This window comes from Babylonia areolata, chromosome 23 (genome assembly GCF_041734735.1).
Source record: "Babylonia areolata isolate BAREFJ2019XMU chromosome 23, ASM4173473v1, whole genome shotgun sequence".
In the NCBI taxonomy this organism is placed as follows: domain Eukaryota; kingdom Metazoa; phylum Mollusca; class Gastropoda; order Neogastropoda; family Buccinidae; genus Babylonia; species Babylonia areolata.
Genome location: NC_134898.1, coordinates 49,080,939 through 49,108,438, shown reverse-complemented (window position 1 = coordinate 49,108,438; position 27,500 = coordinate 49,080,939). Strand labels below are relative to the sequence as shown.

The 27,500-nt window shown below is 39.4% G+C and overlaps 1 protein-coding gene across 1 annotated transcript in view; it reads left to right on the top strand.

Moving 5' to 3' along the window:
* Window positions 1-27,500, top strand: part of LOC143297702 (uncharacterized) — a 212,952-nt gene that overhangs the window by 131,906 nt on the left and 53,546 nt on the right. The window contains exons 4-5 of the mRNA XM_076610124.1: window positions 11,128-11,189; window positions 14,859-14,902. Coding sequence (XP_076466239.1) covers window positions 11,128-11,189; window positions 14,859-14,902 — 106 coding nt within the window. The remainder of the gene's footprint in view (window positions 1-11,127; window positions 11,190-14,858; window positions 14,903-27,500) is intronic.

Sequence of the window (27,500 nt, the reverse complement as noted above, 5' to 3'; positions counted from 1 at the left end):
TTTTTTTTTTTATAGTAAAGTTACACTGTTGTGTCTTTTTTTTTTGTTGATAACTTACTGTTTTCGTTCAGTGCAACTTTGGCTATTGTGTTTGTGCTGTACAGATCTGTGAGTGAACCATTTTGTACTGAACGTGTGTGGCCAATGGAGAGTAGGTGAAACATGGAGTGGGAGAGGTGTGGGGATGGTGTGTGTGGGGTGGGGGGTGGGGGTGGGGGGTAGGATGGGAGAGAGATTTGGTGTGCTTAGCATGTTGCCACACGATGATCATCAGCCGTGCTTAATGACGTGTGTACGGTTAATGGCGTCGTTCCCTGCTGCTGTGTTTATGATTACGATGACGCTTGATAAACCAGTTTGTGCCTATTGTCCATGGCATTTTTCCAGTGCTTCTGTGTGCTTTGTTAACGTCTCATTGTCAGTCGTTTCCTCAGTGTATATAATATGTACATATCTACATGATATTAAATGTTTACATGATAGTGGGGGAAAGGAAAATGAGCACAGGTGAAGAGCCGAGCTACTCTTCCATCATTGAAAAACACTTTTTCAAAGATGCGGGAGGGTTTGTGTTGGAAGACGATAGTGATTTTGACCCTTCAGTTCGACAGCAGTTGGGGTTGTATGAATTTTCTTTGAAGGAGAAAGCTAGCAGTCTGCCCGATATGTTTGCAGTGTGTGTGTGTGTGTGTGTTTGTGTGTGTGTGTGTGTGTGTGTGTATTGTGTGTGTGTGTTTGTCTCAGTGAAAGCAACAGCATGACAGCAGAAATGTGAAAGATTCTTGAAAGAAAAAAGCAAACAAAACAAACCTATTCCCAAACAGTTACAAACTTTACAACTGAATGATGAAGCATGTATCTCCAGGGACTGGTGTTTATGAATAAACAGAAAATTAAAAACAAGAACTAAAACAGCAACAAGAAACAACAACAACAACAAACACAACAACAACAAAACAACCAAGAAAACAGGGGAGAAAATTCAACAGACCCACTTTTGGGTGACTTTTTTTTTTCACATTCTGGATACAGGCAAACACACACACACACACACACACACACACACACACACACACACACACACACACACACACACCAAATGACAAACAAACAAACAAACAAAACACAAAAGCAATTAAAGAAAAGAAACAAACAAACAAAAGAATATAGAGGCATAAAATTACAAGGAAGCGAAATTGATTTAGCTTTCTGTCCGGGGAAAGTATAAGAAGCAAAGAGTGCATTCAAATACCCTGTAAATGAATGTTGGCGATAGCGTTTTAACTCTCTCCATACAAACAGCGAAAGAGACAGACGTTAACAGCGTTTCATCCCAATTACCATCATCAAAATATTGCAGGCGGAAGGCTCTTATACTGAAGAGGTGAATGTTGACAAAGAATACCACAATTCTGACGACGGAAGCTAAAGCTTGGGTCATTCAGACACCCACTGGACATCCGAGGGGTCTGTGTAGAGGAGAAGAGAGGACTGGCCGTACTGAGTGAGTTAAGCTCTGTCATCAGGATCCACATGAAAGATAAATGTGCAGGGTCCACGCCAGGTAGAGCACAGTGAGAGGTAGGCTAAAAGAATCTTGGTAAAAGTCGACTTACACTGGATGAAAGAGGCGACATATTGAGCCACAGGCTTATGTAGAACACAGTGTCAACAGTTTCCTGTTGAACCAGAAGTACGTTGTTCTTGATACAGTAAACAAGGATCCAAAAGGAAGCAGAAGTATGTTGTTTTTGATACAGTAAACAAGGATCCAAAAGGAAGCAGAAGTACGTTGTTCTTGATACAGTAAACAAGGATCCAAAAGGAAGCAGAAGTATGTTGTTCTTGATACAGTAAACAAGGATCCAAAAGGAAGCAGAAGTATGTTGTTCTTGATACAGTAAACAAGGATCCAAAAGGAAGCAGAAGTATGTTGTTCTTGATACAGTAAACAAGGATCCAAAAGGAAGCAGAAGTACGTTGTTCTTGATACAGTAAACAAGGATCCAAAAGGAAGCAGAAGTATGTTGTTCTTGATACAGTAAACAAGGATCCAAAAGGAAGCAAAAGGAGTCAGAAGTTTTCTACGAGCAGATCTTTGTAATAATTCCAGTTGGCGGAAAATTCAGTTGTGCAGAGAACTCACTGAAATCTGAAGCTTCTAACAGTGGTATATAGATGTGAAACAATCATCAGTGGTTTTAAAGCCTGAAACAGTTCTACAAACATGAAGACGTGGACACAGACTAAAGAGTCATGACTTCTTTCATATTTTGTTCTTGTATGTTTCCAGTAGTACGAGTGGTAGGAGCGGACTGACATGGACCGGCATTTAGCTAATGATGTGTAGTTTTTGTAATTGTTGTCCATTCGTTCTTAGTAATACGTTTTCTTTTCTTCACTCTTTTTTTTTTTTAATCAGCCAATGAAAAAATCAGTGCTGGCATTTGAAGGATGTGCCGGTTATCGGCATCGCTGGAGAGGGTGGGATGAAATGAGAGATGTCTATAACATTTTATTAGTATTTCATTTTATTTTAATTTTTTTCTTAACATTAAAAAAAAAAAAAATCCAGTTTGGTAACACATGGAAGTTTAACATGAATACATACATGGGAAGGGGAGCGGGAACGATATGGAAAAAACATGCAAAAGGGGGGAAAAAAAAGATGCAACATACAAACGTAGTATTTTTGTGAAATACACAATTGGGAAGGCGAGGGGGAACAATATGTCTATAACGTTATTGTCGGAGGCATTGGAATGCACAAAATATCCACGTGTTTGATTGTCTGGGAAACTCAACCTTCTTGGGCCGTATTCAAGAGACCATATTCCGTGCGGGTAAGGGTGTACCTTTGGCTAAATCAACTGGAAGCAACAGATGGTCTCATGAGTATCACCCCTGGTGAACACCTTGTCCGCTGGGCACCCAGTGTTTGACTGTGTCAGCGTTGGGATGAATGAGTAATCAGCTTCAGTACGGACCGACCGCACTTCAGTTCTCACCTTGTCACTGAGACAAAGTGTGTTCTACGAATGAAACGTGTCAATGCCAACACCACAGAGCTGACCTTAAACTCAGTGTAGGACTGTTTTTATTTCTACTCGGTGTCAGGAACAAAACAATTACATCCTCTTTTCTTGTGTCAAATAAACCACTTCCTTAAAGATTCATTTCTGCTGACTTGTTACTGCTCTTCATTAACCATCTCTTCAGTTGGGGATGGCAGGCAGAAATTTGGGGGGGACTTCTTCTTCTGCGTTCGTGGGCTGCAACTCCCACGTTCACTCGTATGCACATGAGTGGGCTTTTACGTGTATGACTGTTTTTACCCCGCCATATGGGCAGCCATACTCCGCTTTCAGGGGTGTGCATGCTGGGAATGTTCTTGTTTCCATAACCCACCGAACGCTGACATGGATTACAGGATCTTTAACGTGCGTATTTGATCTTCTGCTTGCATATACACATGAAGGGGGTTCAGGCACTAGCAGGTCTGCACATATGTTGACCTGGGAGATCGTAAAAATTTCCATCCTTTACCCACCAGGCGCTGTCACGGTGATTTGAACCTGGGACCCTCAGATTGAAAGTCCAACGCTTTAACCACTCGGCTATTGCGCCCATCGGGGGGGACAATTAGAGTTTAGAAAAAAAAACACCCCAAAAAACACACATCTGTTTAGCCCCAGGGCAGCTGAAAGATATCAGGAAATTTCTAGCCTTGCATTATTAAACTCTAATGGTCAACACCTAAAGAAATAAACAAAAAAACAAGAAGACCTCTGGAGGCTACCATGTGTCTATCTCAGTATTGGTAGTGTGCCTGTCTGCAGACAATCAGTTCTGTCCATAAAATGCAGTGGGCTGAAATCAGTGTACCTTATATGTCAACCAGAATGTGTGTGTGTGTGTGTGTGCGCGCGTGCGCGCATGCAAATGCACATTTGTGTGTGTGTGTGTGTGTGTGTGTGTGTGTGTGTGCGTGTGTACATGTATGCAGGCAAACATTTTCTTCTTTGAATACCAAGAATAACCAGCATGCCAGTAATAATGCCATGGACAAAGGGAAGTGGGGACAATGGGCTGCTAGCAGGGACACGTACAGAAGGATAATGTTGATGTTGTTGAAATGTGGTGTGTGTGTACTTTGTTTTTTTTCTACGCAAAGGACTGTTGGATGTATTACCAAACCTCTCAGATGTGGGTGAGTCTGGTCTGGTCTTTGTTCCTTTGTTTTGGGTTTGGTTTTGTGTTTGTATATATCCATGTCTGCACAACATACTGTTTCTTTTTTTTTTTTTTTTTTGATACAAAGTATGTGTTTGTGTCACTTTAATTAGCAAGTGCATCCTGGTAATCAGATCAGGCCAGGGGAATTGCTTCAGCAGAGGGAAGCTGCTTTCATTTATTTTGCAGCAGAAATGGGAAATGGGATATGTTGAGAGATTTAGAAAAAAAAGACTCTACTGTTCATATATGTAAATTTTGGGGGTTTTTTTTCAATGTTTTTTTTTCCTGTTACCAATGCATTTTTTCCCCCAGTGGTTTTGGAAGTAAAGTAAGCTTAGTGTCAGGGTTCGTAGGGTCCTTACAGGTCCTTACAAGTCCCTACATTTCAAAATTCCCAGGTAAGGCCTTACAAGTGCTTACTTTTACACCAAGGTCCTTACAAGTCCTTACGGCAGTGAAAAATCGTCGAGGACGAAATCCCATTTGACAAATCGCAGAAGCAGCGCTCAATCCTCCCCGTTTTCTTCTCCTGAGCTTCAAAGTTCGTTTTGAACTGTGTGAAGACATCAGTAGGTATATATATGATAGTCAGTCGTGTCTGACTATGACCATCAGAACAGCAGAGGAGGCAACTGCTGTTCCGACTATTTGGGCTAGAATTTGATTATAGTGGAGAGTGTCTTGCCCAAGTACATCCCCACTCTCTTGGCCAAGAGGGTTTTAGGACAGTCGGCGTTGGGATGGTTCCCAAAGGCCAACTAGCCCACAAGGCTGCAGCACTAAGAGCCAGTGCAATTTTGCCTCCTAGTTTGAGAGTCATAGTCCTTCACATTGAAAAGGTCCTGTTCCCTTTAACGACCATCGGGGCAGACCAGTGAATTCACACCCACTGTGTTGAGGGCTTAGCATAGGAAGGTGGGGCCCAGTCCTCTCCTGGTGCCGGTGCTGCATGAATCAAACTTCCTGACTGAAGTCTGGTGCCCATTGACACCTGGGCAGAGTGATAAAGATGGGAGTACGGTGCCTTTCCCCCAGGACAAGAATCCGTGCTGAAATGGGGTCTCTAACCCTCATGAGTGACGAACTGTGGATCGAACGTCCAGCAACACCTAACTAACTGATTCTGCCACATTGCCTCATTGATACTGGAATTCAAATGAAAAGAAAAATTGGCTTTGGCTTGGATGTTTGTGTTTTTTTTAAGGAATTTTGTTGTTGTTTGATTTTTGGTTATTTTTTTTCCTCCCATGCAGTGTCATATATTTTGTACTTTTTTCTTTGCGTGACCATCTGCCTGTGCTATGCCTGCTTGCTGTTGTTTTGTTGAACTGGAGTTGATTTAGATTATTTTGCAGTTTTATTTTTATTATTATTATTATTTTTTTTTTATATTTTGCATCGCTGTTGTGCTTTCACTTCCTGTTGAAAGAAGAAAAAAGAAGTTTTGGGATGATGCTTTTTTTTTAAGTTTATAGAAAAGGATTGTGTTTGAATGTAAGCATGAAGTTTTTAAGACAAGAATTGCGTTTTTGTGTTAGCCTGCCTTCCAGTTTTATGTTGTGATGATGATGATTTCTTTTTTCTTTTTTTTTATTAATTAAAAAAAAAATATATATATAATACAGGATCACTATCATTGGCATAAACGGCACAGGTGCACAATGCTTTATTAAAACAACAACAACAACACAATTACAGTCTCTGTTGTCAACTCTTTTTCTTACAGGATCAATATCATTGATAGAAACATTACACGAGCACAATGCGTTAATCTGATTAAAACATTTTCTTAAAACTTTGATTTTTAAACAGGATCACTATCATTGATATAAACAGGACACGAGCAAAGTGCTTAGATTTAAAGAAGAAAGGTTTTATTTGTAAACTTCCTTTTTACAGGATCCCTGTCATTGATATAAACAGTGTATGAGCACAGTGCTTGAATTTTTGTTTTTTTTATATTTTATTTCTTGTATACATGTATGTTTTTTTGTTTTGTTTTTTCACTTGCCTATTTATTCTTCCCCACAAGATTATCAAGTTAAATTTTTGTAATTATCTATATATTTTTTTTATGATGTTACAGGCAAATTGTGTTATTTTGTCACGTACACCTTTTCTGCATTATACTGTACTCACTGTAGTGTAGAAAGCAACCATGTTTTGTCATGTTTTTTTGTACATGATAATTATGTATTTTATTTTTGTATATTGAATTGAGAGCACAAGCACCATACATCACATTGTTTGTTGAATTGGTAGCAGTTTTTGAATGAGCCAGTTATGAGAAGCAGATTGACTGTTCTGATGTCCTCAAACCACACACACGAACATGGAGACACACACCATAGCCCGATTCCTCACCTTACACAGACACAGACACAGACACACACAGACACACACACAGACACACACACACACACACACACACACACACACACACACACACACACACACACACACACACACACACACACACACACACACACACACACACACCAACCACCACCACCACCACCACCACCTATCATTTCCCTCCAATCTTTTCCCATGGAAAATACAAACAGCAACACTGGGTGCAGCAACAAAACTGACAACAGCAACTGCAGCAGTAATTGTAATATATCAAAAATGTATTCCAACAACAACAATGACTATAACGTTTCCCAGCTCTGTTGCTGAACAAACAGCAACAACCAAACTGACAACAACAACAACAACAACAACAGTGACATTAATTATAATGTATCCAAAATGTGTTCCAGAAAAACAACAACAGCAACAAAACTGATATCTACAGCAACAGTAATTATTATGTGTCCAAAATGTGTTCCAGAAAAACAACAATAACAACAAAATTAACAATAATAATAAGACTGTAATTATAATGTGTCCAAAATGTGTTCCAGAAAAACAACAATAACAACAAAACTAACAATAATAATAAAACTGTGATTATAATGTGTCCAAAATGTGTTCCAGAAAAACAACAATAACAACAAAACTAACAATAATAATAAGACTGTGATTATAATGTGTCCAAAATGTGTTCCAGAAAAACAGGAACAAAAGTAACAGTAATAACAACAAGACTGTAATTTTAATGTGTCCAAAATGTGTTCCAGAAAAAACAGCAGTAACAAAACTGACAACAAGAACAATGACCATTATAACATGTCCAAAATTTGTTCCAGAAAAACAACAATAACAACAAAACTAACAATAATAAAAAGACTGTAATTATAATGCGTCCAAAATGTGTTCCAGAAAAACAAGAACAAAAGTAACAGTAATAACAAGAAGACTGTGATTATGATGTGTCCAAAATGTGTTCCAGAAAAACAACAATAACAACAAAAGTAACAGCAACAACAAGACTGTAATTATAATGTGTCCAGAGTGTGTTCCAGAAAAAACAGCAATAACAACAAAACTAACAGTAATAACAACAAGACTGTAATTATAATGTGTCCAAAATGTGTTCCAGAAAAACAACAATAACAACAAAACTAACAGTAATAACAACAAGACTGTAATTATAATGTGTCCAAAATGTGTTCCAGAAAAACAACAATAACAACAAAACTAACAGTAATAACAACAAGACTGTAATTATAATGTGTCCAAAATGTGTTCCAGAAAAACAACAATAACAACAAAACTAACAGTAATAACAACAAGACTGTAATTATAATGTGTCCAAAATGTGTTCCAGAAAAACAACAATAACAACAAAACTAACAGTAATAACAACAAGACTGTAATTATAATGTGTCCAAAATGTGTTCCAGAAAAACAACAATAACAACAAAACTAACAGTAATAACAACAAGACTGTAATTATAATGTGTCCAAAATGTGTTCCAGAAAAACAACAATAACAACAAAACTAACAGTAATAACAACAAGACTGTAATTATAATGTGTCCAAAATGTGTTCCAGAAAAACAACAATAACAACAAAACTAACAGTAATAACAACAAGACTGTAATTATAATGTGTCCAAAATGTGTTCCAGAAAAACAACAATAACAACAAAACTAACAGTAATAACAACAAGACTGTAATTATAATGTGTCCAAAATGTGTTCCAGAAAAACAACAATAACAACAAAACTAACAGTAATAACAACAAGACTGTAATTATAATGTGTCCAAAATGTGTTCCAGAAAAACAACAATAACAACAAAACTAACAGTAATAACAACAAGACTGTAATTATAATGTGTCCAAAATGTGTTCCAGAAAAACAACAATAACAACAAAACTAACAGTAATAACAACAAGACTGTAATTATAATGTGTCCAAAATGTGTTCCAGAAAAACAACAATAACAACAAAACTAACAGTAATAACAACAAGACTGTAATTATAATGTGTCCAAAATGTGTTCCAGAAAAACAACAATAACAACAAAACTAACAGTAATAACAACAAGACTGTAATTATAATGTGTCCAAAATGTGTTCCAGAAAAACAACAATAACAACAAAACTAACAGTAATAACAACAAGACTGTAATTATAATGTGTCCAAAATGTGTTCCAGAAAAGTAGCTCAAGCTCAAGGAGGCGTCACTGCGTTCGGACAAACCATATACGCTACACCACATCTGCCAAGCAGATGCCTGACCAGCAGCGTAACCCAGCGCGCTTAGTCAGGCCTTGAAAAAAAAAACAAAAAAAACAAAAACAAAAAAAACTGGGGTATAAATAATAGATAAGCTTACATAAATAAATAAATAAATAAATAAATGAATAATAATTATAATATAGAAAAAGGTAGTAGTAATAATAATAGTAATACTAATAAAATGATAATAATAAAAAATAAATAAATAAATAAGACAACAATGGTGATAAATAAGGGAATAAATGTAAAATATGAAGACATACATTCACACATACACCCACACATGCATAACAGAAATGCACCAAACATGCAGTTTCACAGATATGAAAGTACAGTCAAATACATATAAACGTACATGAGCTCCAACACACACACACACACACACACACACACACACACACACACACACACATTACCTTGCACCTCCTCCACCCTCCTCCTCCACACACTCATTTCTAGTCTACGTATCGCAGCTTCCACGGCACACACACACACACACACACACAAACACACACTCACAGAGATGAACACTTACTTGTACAAGCACACACACATACGCCCATATCTCCCAACGGCAATAACAAAACTGACAACAAGAACAATGAAACTGAAACTGATCATTATAACATGTCCAAAATTTGTTCCAGAAAAAACAAAAAAACAGTACCAAAGCTGACAGCAACAACAGTGATTATATTTTAGTTCCGTCCAGTTTCTGAAGGAAGTTTCACTGCGTTCAGGCTAATCCATATTCACTACACTATATCTGGTGAACAGTGTAAACCAACACACTCAGTCAGGCCTTGAAGAAGAAAAAAAAGAGAGAGAGAAAAAAAAAGGAAGAAAACTTATGAATTGTCTAAAATGTGCTCCAGAAAAACAACAATAACAACAATGATAATCTGTTCAGAAAAAAGATGACTAATGACATCAGCTCTATGTTTAGAAACAGGCGACTAGTGCAAAATGACGTGCATACTGTGTTCAGATAGAGAGGACCATTGGCATGTCCACTCTGTGTTATAATGACATGTGCACACTGTGTTCAGAAACAGAAGAATGGCATATCCATAATGTGTTCAGAAACAGAAGACTAATGACATGTCCATAATGTGTTGTGTTGAATAATGACATGTCCATAATGTGTTCAGAAACAGAAGACTAATGACATGTCCATAATGTGTTCAGAAACAGAAGACTAATGACATGTCCATAATGTGTTGTGTTGAATAATGACATGTCCATAATGTGTTCAGAAACAGAAGACTAATGACATGTCCATAATGTGTTGTGTTGAATAATGACATGTCCATAATGTGTTCAGAAACTGAAGACTAATGACATGTCCATAATGTGTTGTGTTGAATAATGACATGTCCATAATGTGTTCAGAAACAGAAGACTAATGACATGTCCATAATGTGTTGTGTTGAATAATGACATGTCCATAATGTGTTCAGAAACAGATGACTAATGACATGTCCATAATGTGTTCTGTTGAATAATGACATGTCCATAATGTGTTCAGAAACAGAAGACTAATGACATGTCCATAATGTGTTCTGTTGAATAATGACATGTCCATAATGTGTTCAGAAACAGAAGACTAATGACATGTCCATAATGTGTTCAGAAACAGAAGACTAATGACATGTCCATAATGTGTTCAGAAACAGAAGACTAATGACATGTCCATAATGTGTTCAGAAACAGAAGACTAATGACATGTCCATAATGTGTTCAGAAACAGAAGAATAATGACATGTCCATAATGTGTTCAGAAACAGAAGACTAATGACATGTCCATAATGTGTTGTGTTGAATAATGACATGTCCATAATGTGTTCAGAAACAGAAGACTAATGACATGTCCATAATGTGTTGTGTTGAATAATGACATGTCCATAATGTGTTCAGAAACAGAAGACTAATGACATGTCCATAATGTGTTCAGAAACAGAAGATTAACAACATGACAATAATACGTTCAGAAACAGAAGACTAATGACATGTCCATAATGTGTTCAGAAACATTCCACACTGTGTTCAGAAACAGAAGACTAACAACATGACAATAATACGTTCAGAAACAGAAGACTAACGACATGTGCACTAATGACATGTGCACTAACGACATGTGCACTAATGACATGTGCACTAATGACATGTGCACTGATGACATGTGCACACTGTGTTGTAATGACATGTCTGTGTACACTGTGTTGTAATGACATGTCTGTGTACACTGTGTTCCAGCCCAGCACCAGTCACATGGAGAGGTGTACTGACCTGCAGCATCACATGGACGCTGGACACAGGTCAGTCAGTCAGTCTCTCCGTCTGTCTGTCTGTCTGTCTGTCTGTATATGGGATACATGTGTGGATGATAATTATCTGTAAGATATCTTGGGATGGGATGTATATGTGGGTGATGTCTGTAAGATATCACAGGATGGGATGCATATTGTGAATGATACGTGCAAGATATCTTTGGATTGGATGTATATGTGGATGATATCTGTAAGATATCTTGTGATGGGATGTGTATGTGGATGATATCTGTAAGATATCTTGGGATGGGATGTATATTGTGAATGATACGTTTAATATATATTTGGATGATATCTGCAAGATATCTTGTGATGGGATGTGTATTGTGAATGAATGATACGTGTAAGATATATGTGGATGATATCTGTAAGATATCTTGTGATGGGATGTGTATATATATATATATATATATATATATATATATATATATATATATATATATATATATATAGATGATGGATGCAATAGCCAAGTGGTTAAAGCGTTGGACTTTCAAACTGAGGGTCCCAGGTTTGAATCTCGGTAACGGCGCCTGGTGGGTAAAGGGTGGAGATTTTTCCGATCTCTCAGGTCAACATATGTGCAGACCTGCTAGTGCCTGAACCTCCTTGGTGTGTATATGCAAGCAGAAGATCAAATAAGCACATTAAAGATCCTGTAATCTGTGTCAGCATTTGGTGGGTTATGGAAACAAGAACATACCCAGCATGCACACCCCTGAAAGCGGAGCATGGCTGCTTACATGGCGGGGTAAAAACGGTCATACACGTAAAATCCCACTTGTGTACATACGAGTGAATGTGCGAGTTGCAGCCCACGAACGCAGAAGAAGAAGAAGATGTATGTGGATAATATTTGTAAGATATCTTGGGTTAGGAGTATATGTGGATGATATTTGTAAGATATCCTAGGATGGGATATGTATGTGGGTGTGATATTTGTTAGATATCTTGGGGTGGGATGTGATATCTGTGAGCTATGATATCTCAGGGTAGCATCAGGAATGGCTGAAAAGCAGATACTGATGCCAGTTTGGTGCTCATTGTGCATTGGACTGGTTCAGACCGAAGCATCCTGGCCTGTAAATAAATGCCCCATCAGTCAAATGCTGTAGTTTACTGGGTTTGCAAATTGCGAATTATATGATTGAAAACATTCCATCACACTGAAAATTAATCATCAAAGTTAAAAAGAATTAATCAGCTAAAACTTTGGGGTATGTGTCCAGGAGATTTTTGAACGTGTTTGTAGATGACACTGTCTGAACTTTGGTTGCAGTTTCTTCCAGAGGTTTAGAGACTGTTACTAAAGCAATTGTATTGTGTTATTTTGTATTACTCTTTTGTCATAACAGATTTCTTTGTGTGAGATTGGGGCTGCTGTCCCCAGAAGGAGTGCCTCCTTTTCTTTCTTTCTTTTTATATTGTATTTTTGAAATATTTTTTCTTTGTGTTTTGAAGTGGTTTTGATTTTGTGTCAAAGTGGATTTTGTTGCAGAATTTTGCAAAGGACAACCCTCTTGTTGCCATGTGTTGTTTTACCTGCACTGAGTGCATGCTTCCCATGGGATCTCGGTTTATCATTTCAGTGTAATGTTTATGCTTGATAGTATTGAAATGCTGAGTATGTACTTCCTCCTCCTGGCTCCTCATTTAACTCACTCAGTACGGCCAGCCCTCTCTTCTCCTCTACACAGACCCCTCGGATGTCCAGTGGGTGTCTGAATGACCCAACCTTTAGCTTCCGTCGTAAGAATTGTGGTATTCTTTGTCAACATTCACCTCTTCAGTATAAGCGCCTTTCTCTTGTAATATTTTGATGATGGTAATTGGGGTGAAACGCTGTTAATGTCGTCTCTTTCGCTGTTCGTGTGGAGAGAGTTAATCATGTACAGAAAACGAAAAGAATGATTTTCAGCTCTTTTTTGTTGTTGTTGTTGTTTTTCAAGGTTCCCCACCATTTACCCTCGCTTAAAAACAGTGTTTTGGGTTTGTCTGGGTTTTTTTTTAAGTAAAATTCACCAACAAATTCTAACATTATGCTAAGTAAATATAAGAGAACAAAAATAATGCATTATATGAAAGAAATATCAGAAATGTGAAAACATCAAGAAGTTTTTCCCCCTTGAATTTGGTGGAATTGAGAAACCTATCTCTAATTTACGATAACGGATTGTGCAAGATGTGTTTTTTTTCTTGCACTTGATAGAGCCAGGATAACAATAAATAGATAAATGAATAAATGAATTTTTTAAAAAAGACAGATGAATTAATGAATAAACAAACAAACAAAGAAATATGTCAGTGTATCAATGTATAAATGTTATACAAAATAAGACATTTTTGTTTCAGGAAACCCCTTGGGGCCATCTGAGCATGTTGCATGTTTCATGTAATTAATACAGAGTTTGACATGAAACACATTTTGCATGGTTCTCACAGTCACCTGCAATGGCCATACCTACTGGTCAACTGAGAGGCACATTTGGAGAAGAAAAAAACCCTCTATGCATTTTATCAAGCAGCATGTTAAAGATAATGTTTATTCCATACAATTGAAGTGGATGGCTTTATATCCTTAATGTGATCAAAAATTATTCACAAGAAGACGACTATAAAGAAGTTGACTCAGTTGGCCTGAAATTGTTTAGTTTCTTTTCATGGAAGTGTGGTTTTGTGAAACTGATATTCAGTGTAGAGAGATGTTAACGCAGCCATGTTGCATTGAGATTGTTTCATTTCTTTTCATGGAAGTGTGGTTTTGTGAAACTGATATTCAGTATAGAAAGATGTTAACACAGCCATGTCACATTGAAATTGTTTCATTTCATTTTTGACTCACTTGTGTAAACAAAGTGAGTCTATGTTTTAATCCAGTGTTCGGTTGTCTGTGTGTGTGTGTGTGTGTGTGTGTGTGTGTGTCTGTATGTCCGTGGTAAACTTTAACATTGACATTTTCTCTGCAAATACTTTGTCAGTTGACACCAAATTTGGCATAAAAATAGGAAAAATTCAGTTCTTTCCAGTCATCTTGTTTAAAACAATATTGCACCTCTGGGATGGGCACAAAAAAATAAAAAATGAAGCCTAATTATATGCAAACTGCATTTACTGTTATATTTATATTTTTTGTATTCTGTAAACTTGGCACTTTGCAAGAGCAGTCATTATTATCCTTTTTTGTTCAAACAGGAACTTCTTTTGCTAAGCATGGAAGTTTTATTTATTTTGCAAACATTTTGGTGCAGATAGTAAAAAAAGGGAAATTACTCTGTAATTAATGCTAGGGAACGTAATTTGAATCTGGTTAGGACTTCTTTTTTTTCTTTTTCTTTTTTTTTTTAACGTGAAGCTTTATAATAACAAATACAGAACACATTTTAACGATTAGATTTTTTTTCCCAGTGTATCACAAGTGAGTCTTGAAGGCCTTGCCTCTCTTGTTATGAATGCTTTGTCTTGTGAAACTGATACTCAGTGTACAGAAATGCAGCTGGATCACATTGAAATCGTTTCATCTCTTTTTTTTTTTAAAAGAATGCTTTGTCTTGTGAAACAAAAGTTCAGTGTAGAAGGACGTAAATGCAGCTATGTCACAGTGGTTTGTGTGGGTTTTCTAATTGATCAAGGCTTTCTTTTTCTCCTCTCTCTCTCCAGGCATGATCTGTTTGCTCACCAGAACTATGTGGCCATCGATGGAGGTGAGCATTTCACAGCGTTGTTCTGTCGTCCACTTCATGTCTCAGTCGCTCATTGTTGATTCGTTGTTTTGTTGTTGTTGTTGTTCCCTTTCTGTCAAGTGTTTTTGTGTGTCACATCCTGGTGCTTCCATCTTCTGTGTGTGTGTGTGTGTGTGTGTGTGTGTGTGTTGATGAAGTTGTGTTGATGTACTTTGTAACATTGTAAGGTTAATGCTATGACTTAGATTCTTGTGGGAAAGTGACTAATTACAATTTTTTTTTTTGGATAGAATTTCCCTGGAAAGAAATTGATTTCATTGTGGTTACTCAAAACAGTAGTGACAAGCATGATAGTGAAATTTGCAAATTATTAGATGTGACTAGTCCTGGGTTTTGTTTGTTTTGTTTTGTTTAACATTAATTTTCTTTTTTTTATCTAGCTATTGTGTAAATATCAACAGTGTTGTTATCATTATTCTCATCGTCATTGTTGTCATTAGCACCATTGTTGTCATTATTCTTGCCTTCGCCGTCATCTGTCTCCATCGTCATCTGTCTCCTTCATCGTCATCTGTCTCCTTCACCATCATCTGTCATCTGTCTCCTTCATCGTCATCTGTCTCCCTCATCGTCATCTGTCTCCATCGTCATCTGTCTCCTTCATCGTCATCTGTCTCCATCGTCATCTGTCTCCTTCATCGTCATCTGTCTCCATCGTCATCTGTCTCCTTCATCGTCATCTGTCTCCTTCATCGTCATCTGTCTCCTTCATCGTCATCTGTCTCCTTCATCGTCATCTGTCTCCTTCATCGTCATCTGTCTCCATCGTCATCTGTCTCCTTCATTGTCTCCTTCATCGTCATCTGTCTCCATCATCATCTGTCTCCTTCATCGTCATCTGTCTCCTTCATCATCATCTGTCTCCTTCATCGTCATCTGTCTCCTTCATCGTCATCTTTTTCTTCCTCTGCTTTTTCGTCCTTCTGCACAAGATTTGTTTTATTTTGATTTATTTTACTTTAATCTATTTTATTTCATTTCATTTCATTTCATTTCATTTTTATCTTATTCTGTTTCTGTTTTCAAAATTCTATTTCATTTTGTTTTATTTCATTTCATTTCGTTTTTTATCTTATTTTATTGTATTCCATATTATTTTATTTTATTTTTTTATTATCTTATTTCATTTTTATTCTATTTTTTAAGATTTTATTTTGTTTTTATTTTATTTCATTTTCTTTTCTTTTATTTCATCTAATTTTATTTGGTTTTATTTTTATTTATTTATTTTTTTTCATTTTATTCTGTTGTATTTCAACTGATTTCATCTGATTTTATTTTATTTTATTTTATTTTATTTTCTAGCATGGAACGTTCCTCAGTGCTGACTGAAGGTCTGCCATGCCAGTTATCTCTTTTCCATTCTCTGACCTGCTTCATCAGCCCGGAACTGGCCTGGCCCCGCCCCCTTTGTGGGTTGGGTGGGCGGGGCCACAAGCAGCATGATTTGGTTCTGTTCCCTGCTGTCGGTCTTCCAGGGCTTAGAGTCTGTGGCCATCCATGTCTTTCTCTCTGTCCTTGTGTCTTTGTATGTCTGTCCATATATCTTTCTGTTTGTCGGCCCTTGTGTCTTTTGTGTCTCTTTTTGTCTGTCTTATTTGTCCATACAAAAAAAAAATCTCTCTCTCTCTCTCTTTGTCTATCCTTGTTTCTGTCTGTTCTTGTGTTATTTTGTCTGTCCTTGTGTCTGTCTGTCTGTCGTATCTTTCTGTCTGTCATTGATCTGTCTGTCTGTCCCCTTGTGTCTGTCTGTCTGTCGTATCTTTCTGTCTGTCATTGATCTGTCTCAATGTCTGTCTGTCCTTGTGTCTTTCTGTGTGTCCTTGTGTCTTTCTCTCTGTCCTTGTGTCTTTCTGTCTGTCTGTCCTTGTGTCTTTCTGTCTGTCCTTGTGTCTTTCTGTGTGTCCTTGTGTCTTTCTCTCTGTCTGTCCTTGTGTCTTTCTGTCTGTCCTTGTGTCTTTCTCTCTGTCTGTCCTTGTGTCTTTCTGTGTGTCCTTGTGTCTTTCTGTCTGTCCTTGTGTCTTTCTGTCTGTCCTTGTGTCTTTCTGTCTGTCTGTCCTTGTGTCTTTCTGTCTGTCCTTGTGTCTTTCTGTCTGTCCTTGTGTCTTTCTGTCTGTCTGTCCTTGTGTCTTTCTGTCTGTCCTTGTGTCTTTCTGTCTGTCCTTGTGTCTTTCTGTCTGTCCTTTTGTCTTTATGTCTGTCCTTGTATCTTTCTGTCCTTGTGTCTTTATGTCTGTCTGTCCTTGTATCTTTCTGTCTGTCCTTGTGTCTTTCTGTCTGTCTGTCCTTGTATCTTTCTGTCTGTCCTCGTGTCTTTATGTCTGTCCTTGTGTCTTTATGTCTGTTCTTGTATCTTTCTGTCTGTCCTTGTGTCTTTATGACTGTCCTTGTGTCTTTCTGTCTGCCCTTGTGTCTTTCTGTCTGTCCTTGTGTCTTTCTGTCTGTCTGTCCTTGTATCTTTCTGTCTGTCCTTGTGTCTTTCTGTCTGTCTGTTCTTGTATCTTTCTGTCTGTCCTTGTGTCTTTCTGTCTGTCTGTTCTTGTATCTTTCTGTCTGTCCTTGTGTCTTTATGACTGTCCTTGTGTCTTTATGTCTGCCCTTGTGTCTTTCTGTCTGTCCTTGTGTCTTTCTGTCTGTCCTTGTGTCTTTCTGTCTGTCTGTCCTTGTGTCTTTCTGTCTGTCCTTGTGTCTTTCTGTCTGTCTGTCCTTGTGTCTTTCTGTCTGTCCTTGTGTCTTTCTGTCTGTCCTTGTGTCTTTCTGTCTGTCTGTCCTTGTGTCTTTCTGTCTGTCCTTGTGTCTTTCTGTCTGTCTGTCCTTGTGTCTTTATATCAGTCTTTGACCTGTATGTCTGTTCTTGTATCTTTCTGTCTGTCCTCGTGTCTTTATGTCTGTCCTTGTGTCTTTATGTCTGTTCTTGTATCTTTCTGTCTGTCCTTGTGTCTTTATGACTGTCCTTGTGTCTTTCTGTCTGCCCTTGTGTCTTTATGTCTGTCCTTGTGTCTTTATGTCTGTTCTTGTATCTTTCTGTCTGTCCTTGTGTCTTTATGTCTTTCATTGACTTATCTTTATGACTGTCCTTGTATCTTTCTGACTGTCCTTGTATCTTTCTGTCTGTCCTTGTATCTTTCTGTCTGTCCTTGTATCTTTCTGTCTGTCCTTGTGTCTTTCTGTCTGTCCTTGTGTCTTTCTGTCTTTCATTGACTTGTCTTTCTGTCTGTCACTGTAAATGTATTTCATCTGTTTCTGTATCTGTCTGTCCATGTATCTTTCTGTCTTTCCATATTTTTTTTTGTCTGTCCTTCACTGTGTGGGTGTTTTTTGTTCTTTCTGTGAGGAACAGGTCAGTGCCGTTGAGTTCTGGAAACAACAAAAAAAATGTTGTAAAAACAAATGGAGGTAAAAGTAGTGAAATTTAAGCCAAGCCATTAGTTGTATTGGTCATTGAGGAAGTCAGTCTGTCTGCTCTTTTTATATTTCTGTAGGGTCTGAAATTTACCCCCACTCCCCCCGCCCCCCCTGTTATTTCAGATTATCTGTCTGCTACCCCCCCCCCCCCCCTCCCCCCTCCCCCTTCCCCCTGTTGACAGAACTTCAAAGTTTCTTTTCTGTGCACTTCAGAAATGATTATCCTCCTCATTGTTGTCATCGGTATCATTGTTGTCGCCGTTCTCTCGTCGTCTTCGCTGACTGTCTGTTCCCTTCATCTGTTTCCTCTTCTGCTTCTCACCCTCCACAGCGTTGGTTTTAGTTTGAATTTTTTTCCCCCATTTATTTACTTGATTTGATTAATTTGATTTCATTTTATTTTTTTGGTGCATTCCTGTGCTGACTGAAGGTCTGTCCACTTCTGTCTGTCCTTTTGTCTTTTTCTCAGTCCTTGTATCTTTTTCTCGGTCCTCCTATATCTTTCTCTGTTTTGTATGTTTTTTGTCAGTCTGTCTTTTTTGTGTCCTTTTTCTGTCTTTGTGTCCTTTTTTCTGTCTGTCCTTGTATCTGTTTTGTCTGTCTCTGTATGTTTGTCTGCCTGTCCTTGTATGTTTCTGTCTGTCCCTGTATCTATTTTGTCTTTCTCTGTATGTTTGTCTGCCTGTCCTTGTATGTTTCTGTCTGTCCTTGTATCTATTTTGTCTGTCTGTATATTTGTCTGTCCTTGTATGTTTTTTCTCTGTCATTGTATCTTTCTGTCTGTCCTTGTTTTTCTTGTTTTTTTGGTGTGTTTTTTGTCTGTCACTGTGTATTTGTCTGTCTGTCCTTGTATGTTTTTCCCTGTCATTGTATCTTTCTGTCTGTCCTTGTTTGTTTGTTTTTGTCACTGTATATTTGTCCGTTTGTCCTTTTATGTTTCTGTCTGTCCTTATATATATTTTTTGTCTTTCCTCCATTGTGTGGGTGTTTTTCTTTCTGGGAGGAACAGGTCAATGCCGTTGGCAATGAGTTATGGAAAACAAACAATGTTGTAAAAAGAGGCGGCAGTGAAAGTAGTGAAATATAATCCAAGCCATTAGTTGTCATGGTCAGCGAGAGAGTCTGTGTGCTTTTTGTATTTCTGTACGTTTAGATTTTCTTTTTCCTGTTCTCTCAGATTATTTGTCTGTCTCTCTGTTTGTCTGCCTCCCACTCCTGCCCCCCCATTCCCCTGCCCCCCATCCTTGCTGGATGCTTTGGGCTTTGTGTTTCTTCAAAGTTTCTTTTCTATATACATCACAAAATGTTAAGAATGGTTTGGTATTTTGTGTTTAGAACTTTGAAATTTCTTTTCTACACACTTCACAAGATGTTAAGGACCAGGTTTGGCCTATGTGTCTGGAATTTTAAACCCATCTTTTCTGCACACTTCACCAGAAGTCAATGACCTGGTTTGGCCTTTGTGTTTCTTCAGAGTTTCTTTCCTGTCCATTTTACAAAACGTTAAGGGTGGATTGGCCTTTGTGTTTAGAACTTCAAAGTTTCTTTTCTATACACTCCACAAAAAAAAGTTGAGGACCTGGTTTTTGGCCTGTGTGTTTCTTCAAAGTTTCATTTCTACACACTTCACAGAAAAGCTAAGGATGGTGTTGCCTTTGTGTGTTTCTCCAAAGTTTCTTTTCTATACATTTCACTAAAAGTTAGGGACCACTTTATAGGAGCAGGTGTGTTTTCACAAAAAGGTAAGAAATCAAGAGACGGTTTAAAACTCATGCAGGCTGCATAATATGGTCTGCCACTGACCTGACACTGAACACACTGACAGCTGTTTCAGGCACATGTGCCACATGAACAGCTTGAAAAATGTGTTTTGAAAAATCAGTGTTTCAGCCAGACATATCCAATTGTTCAGTGTGTTGTATTAACGATAGCTGCAGTTTTTCATTGTAACGAAAGGAAATGCATGTGTAAGACGGCAGTTCTGGTTATCATTGGAACTCATTACACTGGCTACAGACACACCACTGTTTTGCTGAAAATTCAGTGTAAATTTCACCATGCCCCCCCCCCCCCCCCCACCCCCACCCCCCGAAGAAAATTGCGTGCAAGTTCTGAAATGGTCCTTAACTTTTTATGAACACTGTATTTCTTTTCCTTTTCTTTTTCTGTCTTTTAAAAAAAAAACATTTTTTTATTTTTTATTTTATTATTTTTTTACCTTACTTTACAGAATTTATAGGATGTTTTTTCTTTCCTTATTCTCTTTCCTTTTTCCCTTTCTCTTTCAGTTTTCCCTCTCCTGCTCTCTGTCGCTTTTTCAAGTGACGGGTGCGGTGGCTGACTGGTTGGACTTAGAAGAGCGTTCGATTATCGCCCAGGTTCCCTGAGTTTGATCCCTGGGGTTGGCACACCTGGTGGGTTAACTTAATTAAGGGTGGAGAGTTTTCCCATCTCCCAGTTCAACGTGTATTCAGACCTGCTAGTGCATGCATGTTTGTATGTATGCATGTATACATACATATATATATATATATATATATATATATATATATATCTGTATCTGTATCTGTATCTCTATATATATCTGTCAAGAAGATCATATATAGAAGATCAAATTAATACACAGGTTAAAGATCCTGTGATCCAAGGTGGGTTATGGAAATAAAACCATTCCCAGCATGGCACACCCCCAACGATGGAGTATGGCTGCCTACATGGCAGGGTGAAAACGGTCATGCAGGTAAAAGCCTACTGGTACATGTGTATACGAGTGAAGGTAGGAGTTGCAGCCCACAAACGAAGAAGAAAAGGCAGAAGAAGAAGAACCTTTTTTTCTTTATTTTATTTTATTTTAAATTAATCAATTTATTTTTTGTTTGTTTCAATTTCCTTCTTACTCTCCATACATCTGTCACCCCCCGTTATTGTTTTGTTTCTCTTTCGTTCAAAACATTCTGTCTCTGTCTGTCTGTCTGTCTCTGTCTCTCCCTTTATATATATATAATAAAATCTTTATATAATTTTATCAACTATGTCAAAGTGATTAATCTAATCTAAAAAGTTATTTGTTCAAACAATAATTTCAACTTTAGATCCTCCAGACCATCTACATTCATATGGGGGTGGGGGTGGGGGTGGAACTGAGGTGGGAGTGATCTTGTATCTTGACAGGAATCACCTTAAAAAAATAATAAAATACATTCATTTGTATTTGTATTTCTTTTTATCACAACAGATTTCTCTGTGTGAAATTTGAAACCAGTGTTCGGTTGTGTGTATGTGTGTGTTTGTGTGTCCGTGGTAAACTTTAACATTGACATTTTCTCTGCAAATACTTTGTCAGCTGACACCAAATTAGGTATAAAAATAGGAAAAATTCAGTTCTTTCCAGTCATCTTGTTTAAAACAATATTGCACCTCTGGGATGGGCACAAAAAAATAAAAAATGAAGCCTAATTATATGCAAACTGCATTTACTGTTATATTTATATTTTTTGTATTCTCTAAACTTGGCACTTTGATCTGATATTCTGACCCAACAACAAGAGCAGTCATTATTATCCTTTTTTGTTCAAACAGGAACTTCTTTTGCTAAGCATGGAAGTTTGATTTATTTTGCAAACGTTTTGGTGCGGATAGTAAAAAAGGGAAATTACTCTGTAATTAATGCTAGGGGACTTAATTTGCTTTAAACTGATCTTTCTCATCTTAAACATTACATTTTGAAATTATACTCAATACATAAAAAGCTTTGATTTTTTTTTAAAAAGTGTATCACAAGTGAGTCTTGCAGGCCTTGCCTCTCTTGTTGTATTTTTTCCTGCATGCAGTTTGATTTGTTTTTCCTATCCAAGTGGATTTTTGTACAGAATTTTGCCAGGAACAACCCTTTTGTTGCCGTGGGTTCTTTTACGTGCGCTAAGTGCATGCTGCACACGGGACCTTGGTTTATCGTCTCATCCGAATGACTAGCGTCCAGACCACCACTCAAGGTCTAGTGGAGGGGGAGAAAATATTGGCGGCCGAGCCGTGATTCGAACCAGCGCACTCAGATTCTCTCGCTTCCTAGGTGGACGCGTTACCTCTAGGCCATCACTCCACTTTGTGGGTCTTTTTCTCTCATGTGTCTTCTTCATACCACTATGAGCCGAGACCTGCAGGGTAAGCAATGTATAAATGCAGATTATTGTTATTTTTTTTTTTTTCCTTCTGTTTTCGAACTTTTTGTGTGGCGCTGTCTGTTCGAAGGGACATAGAGAGTGTGCGTGTGAAAGCTGAATGGAGCCTGAAAGATGGAGGAGAAAATATCAGTGTCGTTCTGAGTGTTGGAATGGAGAGTTCGGGTGGATGGAAAAAAAAACACAACAACTGCAAAATTGTATTTTCTGACTGTCTGTCTGTCTGTGTTCTTGTGTCTTTTTCTTTCTCTCTCTCTCTCTCTCTCTCTCTCTCTCTCTCTCTCTCTCTCTCTCTCTCTCTCTCTCTCTCTCTCTCTGTCTCCGCATTTCTCTCTTTGTCTCTTTTTCTCTGCTTTATCGTGAGCACACGTTTGTGTGTGTGTGTGTGTGTGTGTGTGAGAGAGAGAGAGAGAGAGAGAGAGAGAGAGATACTGACAGGTGTGTGTGTGTGTGTGTGTGTGTGTGTGTGTGTGTGTGCAAGCGCAAGTGTGTGTGTGATTATGTCTGTGGGTGTAGGTAAGTGTGTTTGTGTCTCAAGGGGCCCCAAGCACAAACCTGCCTTGTCTCTGTTTGCCTTCTCATTCTTCACCTGTGGCACCATGTCACTTCGGTCTGATACATTTTTTGTTTGTTTGTTCCCTGCAGCTCCTCTCTCTCTCTGACTCTTTCCCTCTCCTTCTTTCTCTCTCTTTTTCCCTCACACTCTCTCCCCCCTCTCTCTCTCTCTTTCTCACCCTCTCTCACTCCCTCCCTTTCTCTCTGTGTGTGTGTGTGTGTGTGTTTGTGTGTGTTTCGTTGTTTGTAGTCTGTATTTCTCTGTGGTATCTTGTGTGTTGTTTAGTGTCCTTTTTATCTTCTGTATGTTCTGTATATAATTCTTTCTTCCCCCTTTTTTTTATAATGTTTTTTACTTTCTTTTTTTTGTGTGTACCTTTTTGTTATCCCCCAGGGCTGGTTGGGGGAAAAAAAGCATGTACAGATGCTTATCTCATTAGCCTGGTGAAACAGAATTCGGTCGTTCGTTCGTTCTCATTCTCTCTGTCTGTCTGTCTCTGTCTGTCTGTCTGTATGTGTCTCTCTCTCACTCTCACTCTCTCCCTCTCTCTCTCCCTCCATCTCTCTCTCTCTCTCTCTCTCTCCCTCCATCTCTCTCTCTCTCTCACTCCCTTTCTTTCACTCCTCTCCCCCCCCTCTCTCTCACTGTCCTCTCTTTCTGTCCCTCTCTCACCCCGCTCTCTCTCCTCCTCCTCTCTCTCTCCTCCCCTCTCTTTCCCTGCACCTCTCTCCCTCCCCCTCTCTCTCCCTGCACCTCTCTCTCTCCTCTCTCTCTCCCTGCACCTCTCTCTCTCCTCTCTCTCTCCCTGCACCTCTCTCTCTCCTCTCTCTCTCCCTGCACCTCTCTCTCTCCTCTCTCTCTCCCTGCACCTCTCTCTCTCCTCTCTCTCTCTGTCCCCTCTCTCTCACTCCCTTTCTTTCACTCCTGTCTCCCCCACCCCTCTCTCTCACTGTCCTCTCTTTCTGCCCCTCTCTCACCCCGCTCTCCCTCCTCCTCCTCTCTCCCTCCCCCCCTCTCTCCCTGCACCCCTCTCTCTCTCTCTCACTGTCCTCTCTTTCTGCCCCTCTCTCACCCCGCTCTCTCCTCCTCCTCTCTCTCCCTCCCCCCCTCTCTCCCTGCACCTCTCCCTCTCTCTCTCTCCTCTGTCTCTCCCTCCCCTTTCTTGGTGTTAATGCATACAGGTACATAAACAGGTGAGTCAGTCACAGAAAGGGTTGTGTTACCCCACCCCCCACACACCCTCCTTCACACCCCACCCTCACCCCCGCCCCCTCCACGTCTCCCCACGGAGATGGACCAAAGCAAACATCATGATCAACACCTCTCCTTCATTCTCTCCCCCACCCCGCTCCATCTCACTCTCTTTTCTTCGTCTCTCGTTTAATTCAAGTGGTTGATCTGACGCTGTTTACACGGCTGGCATCCTCTGCTCTCTCTCTCTCTCTGTGTGTGTGTGTGTGTGTGTGTTGTGGCATGTATTGTTTCCCTTGCATGGATTGTCGCCCCTTTGCACTGGTGCTGTTGTGAGGAGTAAATGCGGAGTTGTGACGTAACTTTTGCGACCCAGCGTAGAGTCGATGAAGGGCAGTGCCCTCGCAGATAGCACACACACACACACACACACACACAAAGTGACAGTAGCCAAACCTGACCAGTTTACAACCCATCCACTCTCAACTTTTGCGATCGACTCCCGAACCCGCTGGGGGTGAGAAGATGTGACTTAACTTTTACGACCCAGCGGAAGCAACAGGCTCGGTAACCAAACCCCCCGAAAACAAGAAACATCATCTTAAACCCTGCCCAGCAGACCAGTAGGTCGTTAAACTCATTTCTTCCGTGGACATGGGGTTGAAAGTCTGTGTCATGATTGCCGCGAGTCCTTGTGGAGTTTGGTGACAAGAGAAACTGGAAAATTGAGGCTTTGTTGGAAGACAAGTTTTGAAATTGACGAGGGGGTTGAATTACGGAGAAGAGGATGTTGTTTCAGTTCAGTTTAGTCGCTCATGGAGGTGTCACTGCTTTCGGACAAATCCATATATTTTTCGTGGAGTGATGGCCTAGAGGTAACGCGTCTGCGTGGAAAGCGAGAGAATCTGAGCGCGCTGGTTCGAATCACGGCTCAGCCGCCGATATTTTCTCCCCTTCCACTAGACCTTGAATGGTGGTCTGGACGCTAGTCATTCAGATGAGACGATAAGCCGAGGCCCCGTGTGCAGCATGCATTTAGCGCACGTAAAAGAACCCACAGCAACAAAAAGGTTGTTTCTGGCAAAATTCTGTAGAAAAATCCACTTCGATAGAAACAAAAATTCTGTAGAAAAATCCACTTCGATAGGAAAAACAAATAAAACTGTACGTGGGAAAGAAAAAAAAAGGTGGCGTTGTAGTGTAGCGACGCGCTCTCCCTTGGGAGAGAGCAGCCCGAATTTCACACAGAGAAATCTGATGTGAGGAAAAGAAATACAAATACAATATACTACATCACATCTGCTATGCAGATGCCTGACCAGGAACGTAACCCAGCGCGCTTCTTCAGGCCCTGATTTCTCTCTGGGAAATTCGGGCTGCTCTCTCCCCAGCTAGAGCGTGTCGCTACACTGACAGCGCCACCCATATTTTTGTTTGATTTTTTTTTTCTGTCTACGATTTTATTTGTTTTCCAATCGAAGTGGATTTTTTTCTACGGAATTTTGCCCGGGACAGCCCTTTTGTTGCCGTGGGTTCTTTTACAGCGCGCATCCGAATGACTAGCGTCCAGACCACCACTCAAGGTCTGGTGGAGGGGACAAAATACTGTCGACTGCCGGTGTGATTCGAACCAGTGCGCTCAGATTCTCTCGCTTCCTTTACTTGGATGGACGCGTTACCTCTAGGCCATCACTCCACTTCGGGTTTTCTTGGGGTCTGGTCAATGGGTATGTTGCTTGATTTTTTTGTGGGGTCTGGTAAATGGGTTTGTTGAGTGGAGATTCTTGTGGGGTCTGGTAAATGGGTTTGTTGAGTGGAGTTTTTTGGGGGGTCTGGTTAATGGGTTTGTTGAGTGGAGTTTTTTTGGGGGGTCTGGTTAATGGGTTTGTTGAGTGGAGTTTCTTGTGGGGTCTGGTTAATGGGTTTGTTGAGTGGAGTTTCTTGTGGGGTCTGGTTAATGGGTTTGTTGAGTGGGTTTTTTTGGGGGGTCTGGTAAATGGGTTTGTTGAGTGGAGTTTTTTTGGGGGGTCTGGTAATGGGTTTTGTTGAGTGGAGTTTTTTGGGGGGGTCTGGTAAATGGTGTTGTTGATGGAGATTGGGGGGGGTGGGGGGGTCTGGTAAATGGTTTGTTGATGGTTTTTTGTGGGGTCTGGTTAATGGGTTTGTTGAGTGGAGTTTCTTGTGGGGTCTGGGTAATGGTTTCTTGTTTTGTTGGTTGGTTGTTTGTTTTTTGTGTGTGTGGTTTTTTTTTTGGGGGGTTTGTACTAAGAGTTTGTTGTTGTTTGTTTTTTTGTGTGCGAGTTTTTTTTTTGTTTTTTGTTGTTTGTGTGTGTGTGTGTGTGTGTGTGTGTGTGTGTGTTGTGCTGCTTCATACGAACTTCTTTAATCGCCCGAATGAAAAAAAAAGGAAAGAAAGAAAAGAAGAAAAGAAAAGAAAGAAAAAAAAAGAAAAGAAAAGAAAAAAAAGGGGGAAAAAAAGAAGAAAAGAAATTGATAACGAACCCGACGACCTGTTCTCTTGCACACACCCCTGAGGACACCGGGAAAGTAGGCGGCTGAGTGGCACCACTCGCTGCGTTGCGTTGGCGATACAGTCAGTCGATGATGCTTCTATATGCCTGGGGCCTGTGGGGGTGGGTGGAATGGTGGGGGCTAGGGGGTGGGGGGGGGCTTGGGGTTCTGGGGGAGGGGAGGGGAAAAAAAGGGTGGGGAGGGGGTGGGGGGGGAAGAAGTGTGTTATGATTGGCAGAGGACTGAAAGAGAGGTGTCCAGTTTCGCTGTGGCATATTTGATAATACAGGGTTCATAAAATGTTAGAGACCATTATTTTTCTTCTTTCTTTCTTTCTTTCTTTCTTCTTCTTCTTCTTCTTCTTCTTCTTCTTCTTCTTCTTCTTCTTCTCATCATCGTTGTTGTTGTTGTTGGTATTGTTGCTGTTATCAACAACATTTACGCCTAATCTTGAAAATAAGCCCGTGACGTTTACAAACTGAAAATAACAACAAGACGTGAATACCAGAATGGAAAAATTAAATACAATATATACAAATCAATAATGAATTATTCAGGCACGCACGCACACACACACACACACACACACACACACACACACACACACACACACACACACACACACACACACACACCTCGTAGTTCACACAGTCATAATAAATAGAACACAATCAAGAAAATAAAAGCAGGCATGTTTTCATAAAATGTTGAAGAAAAA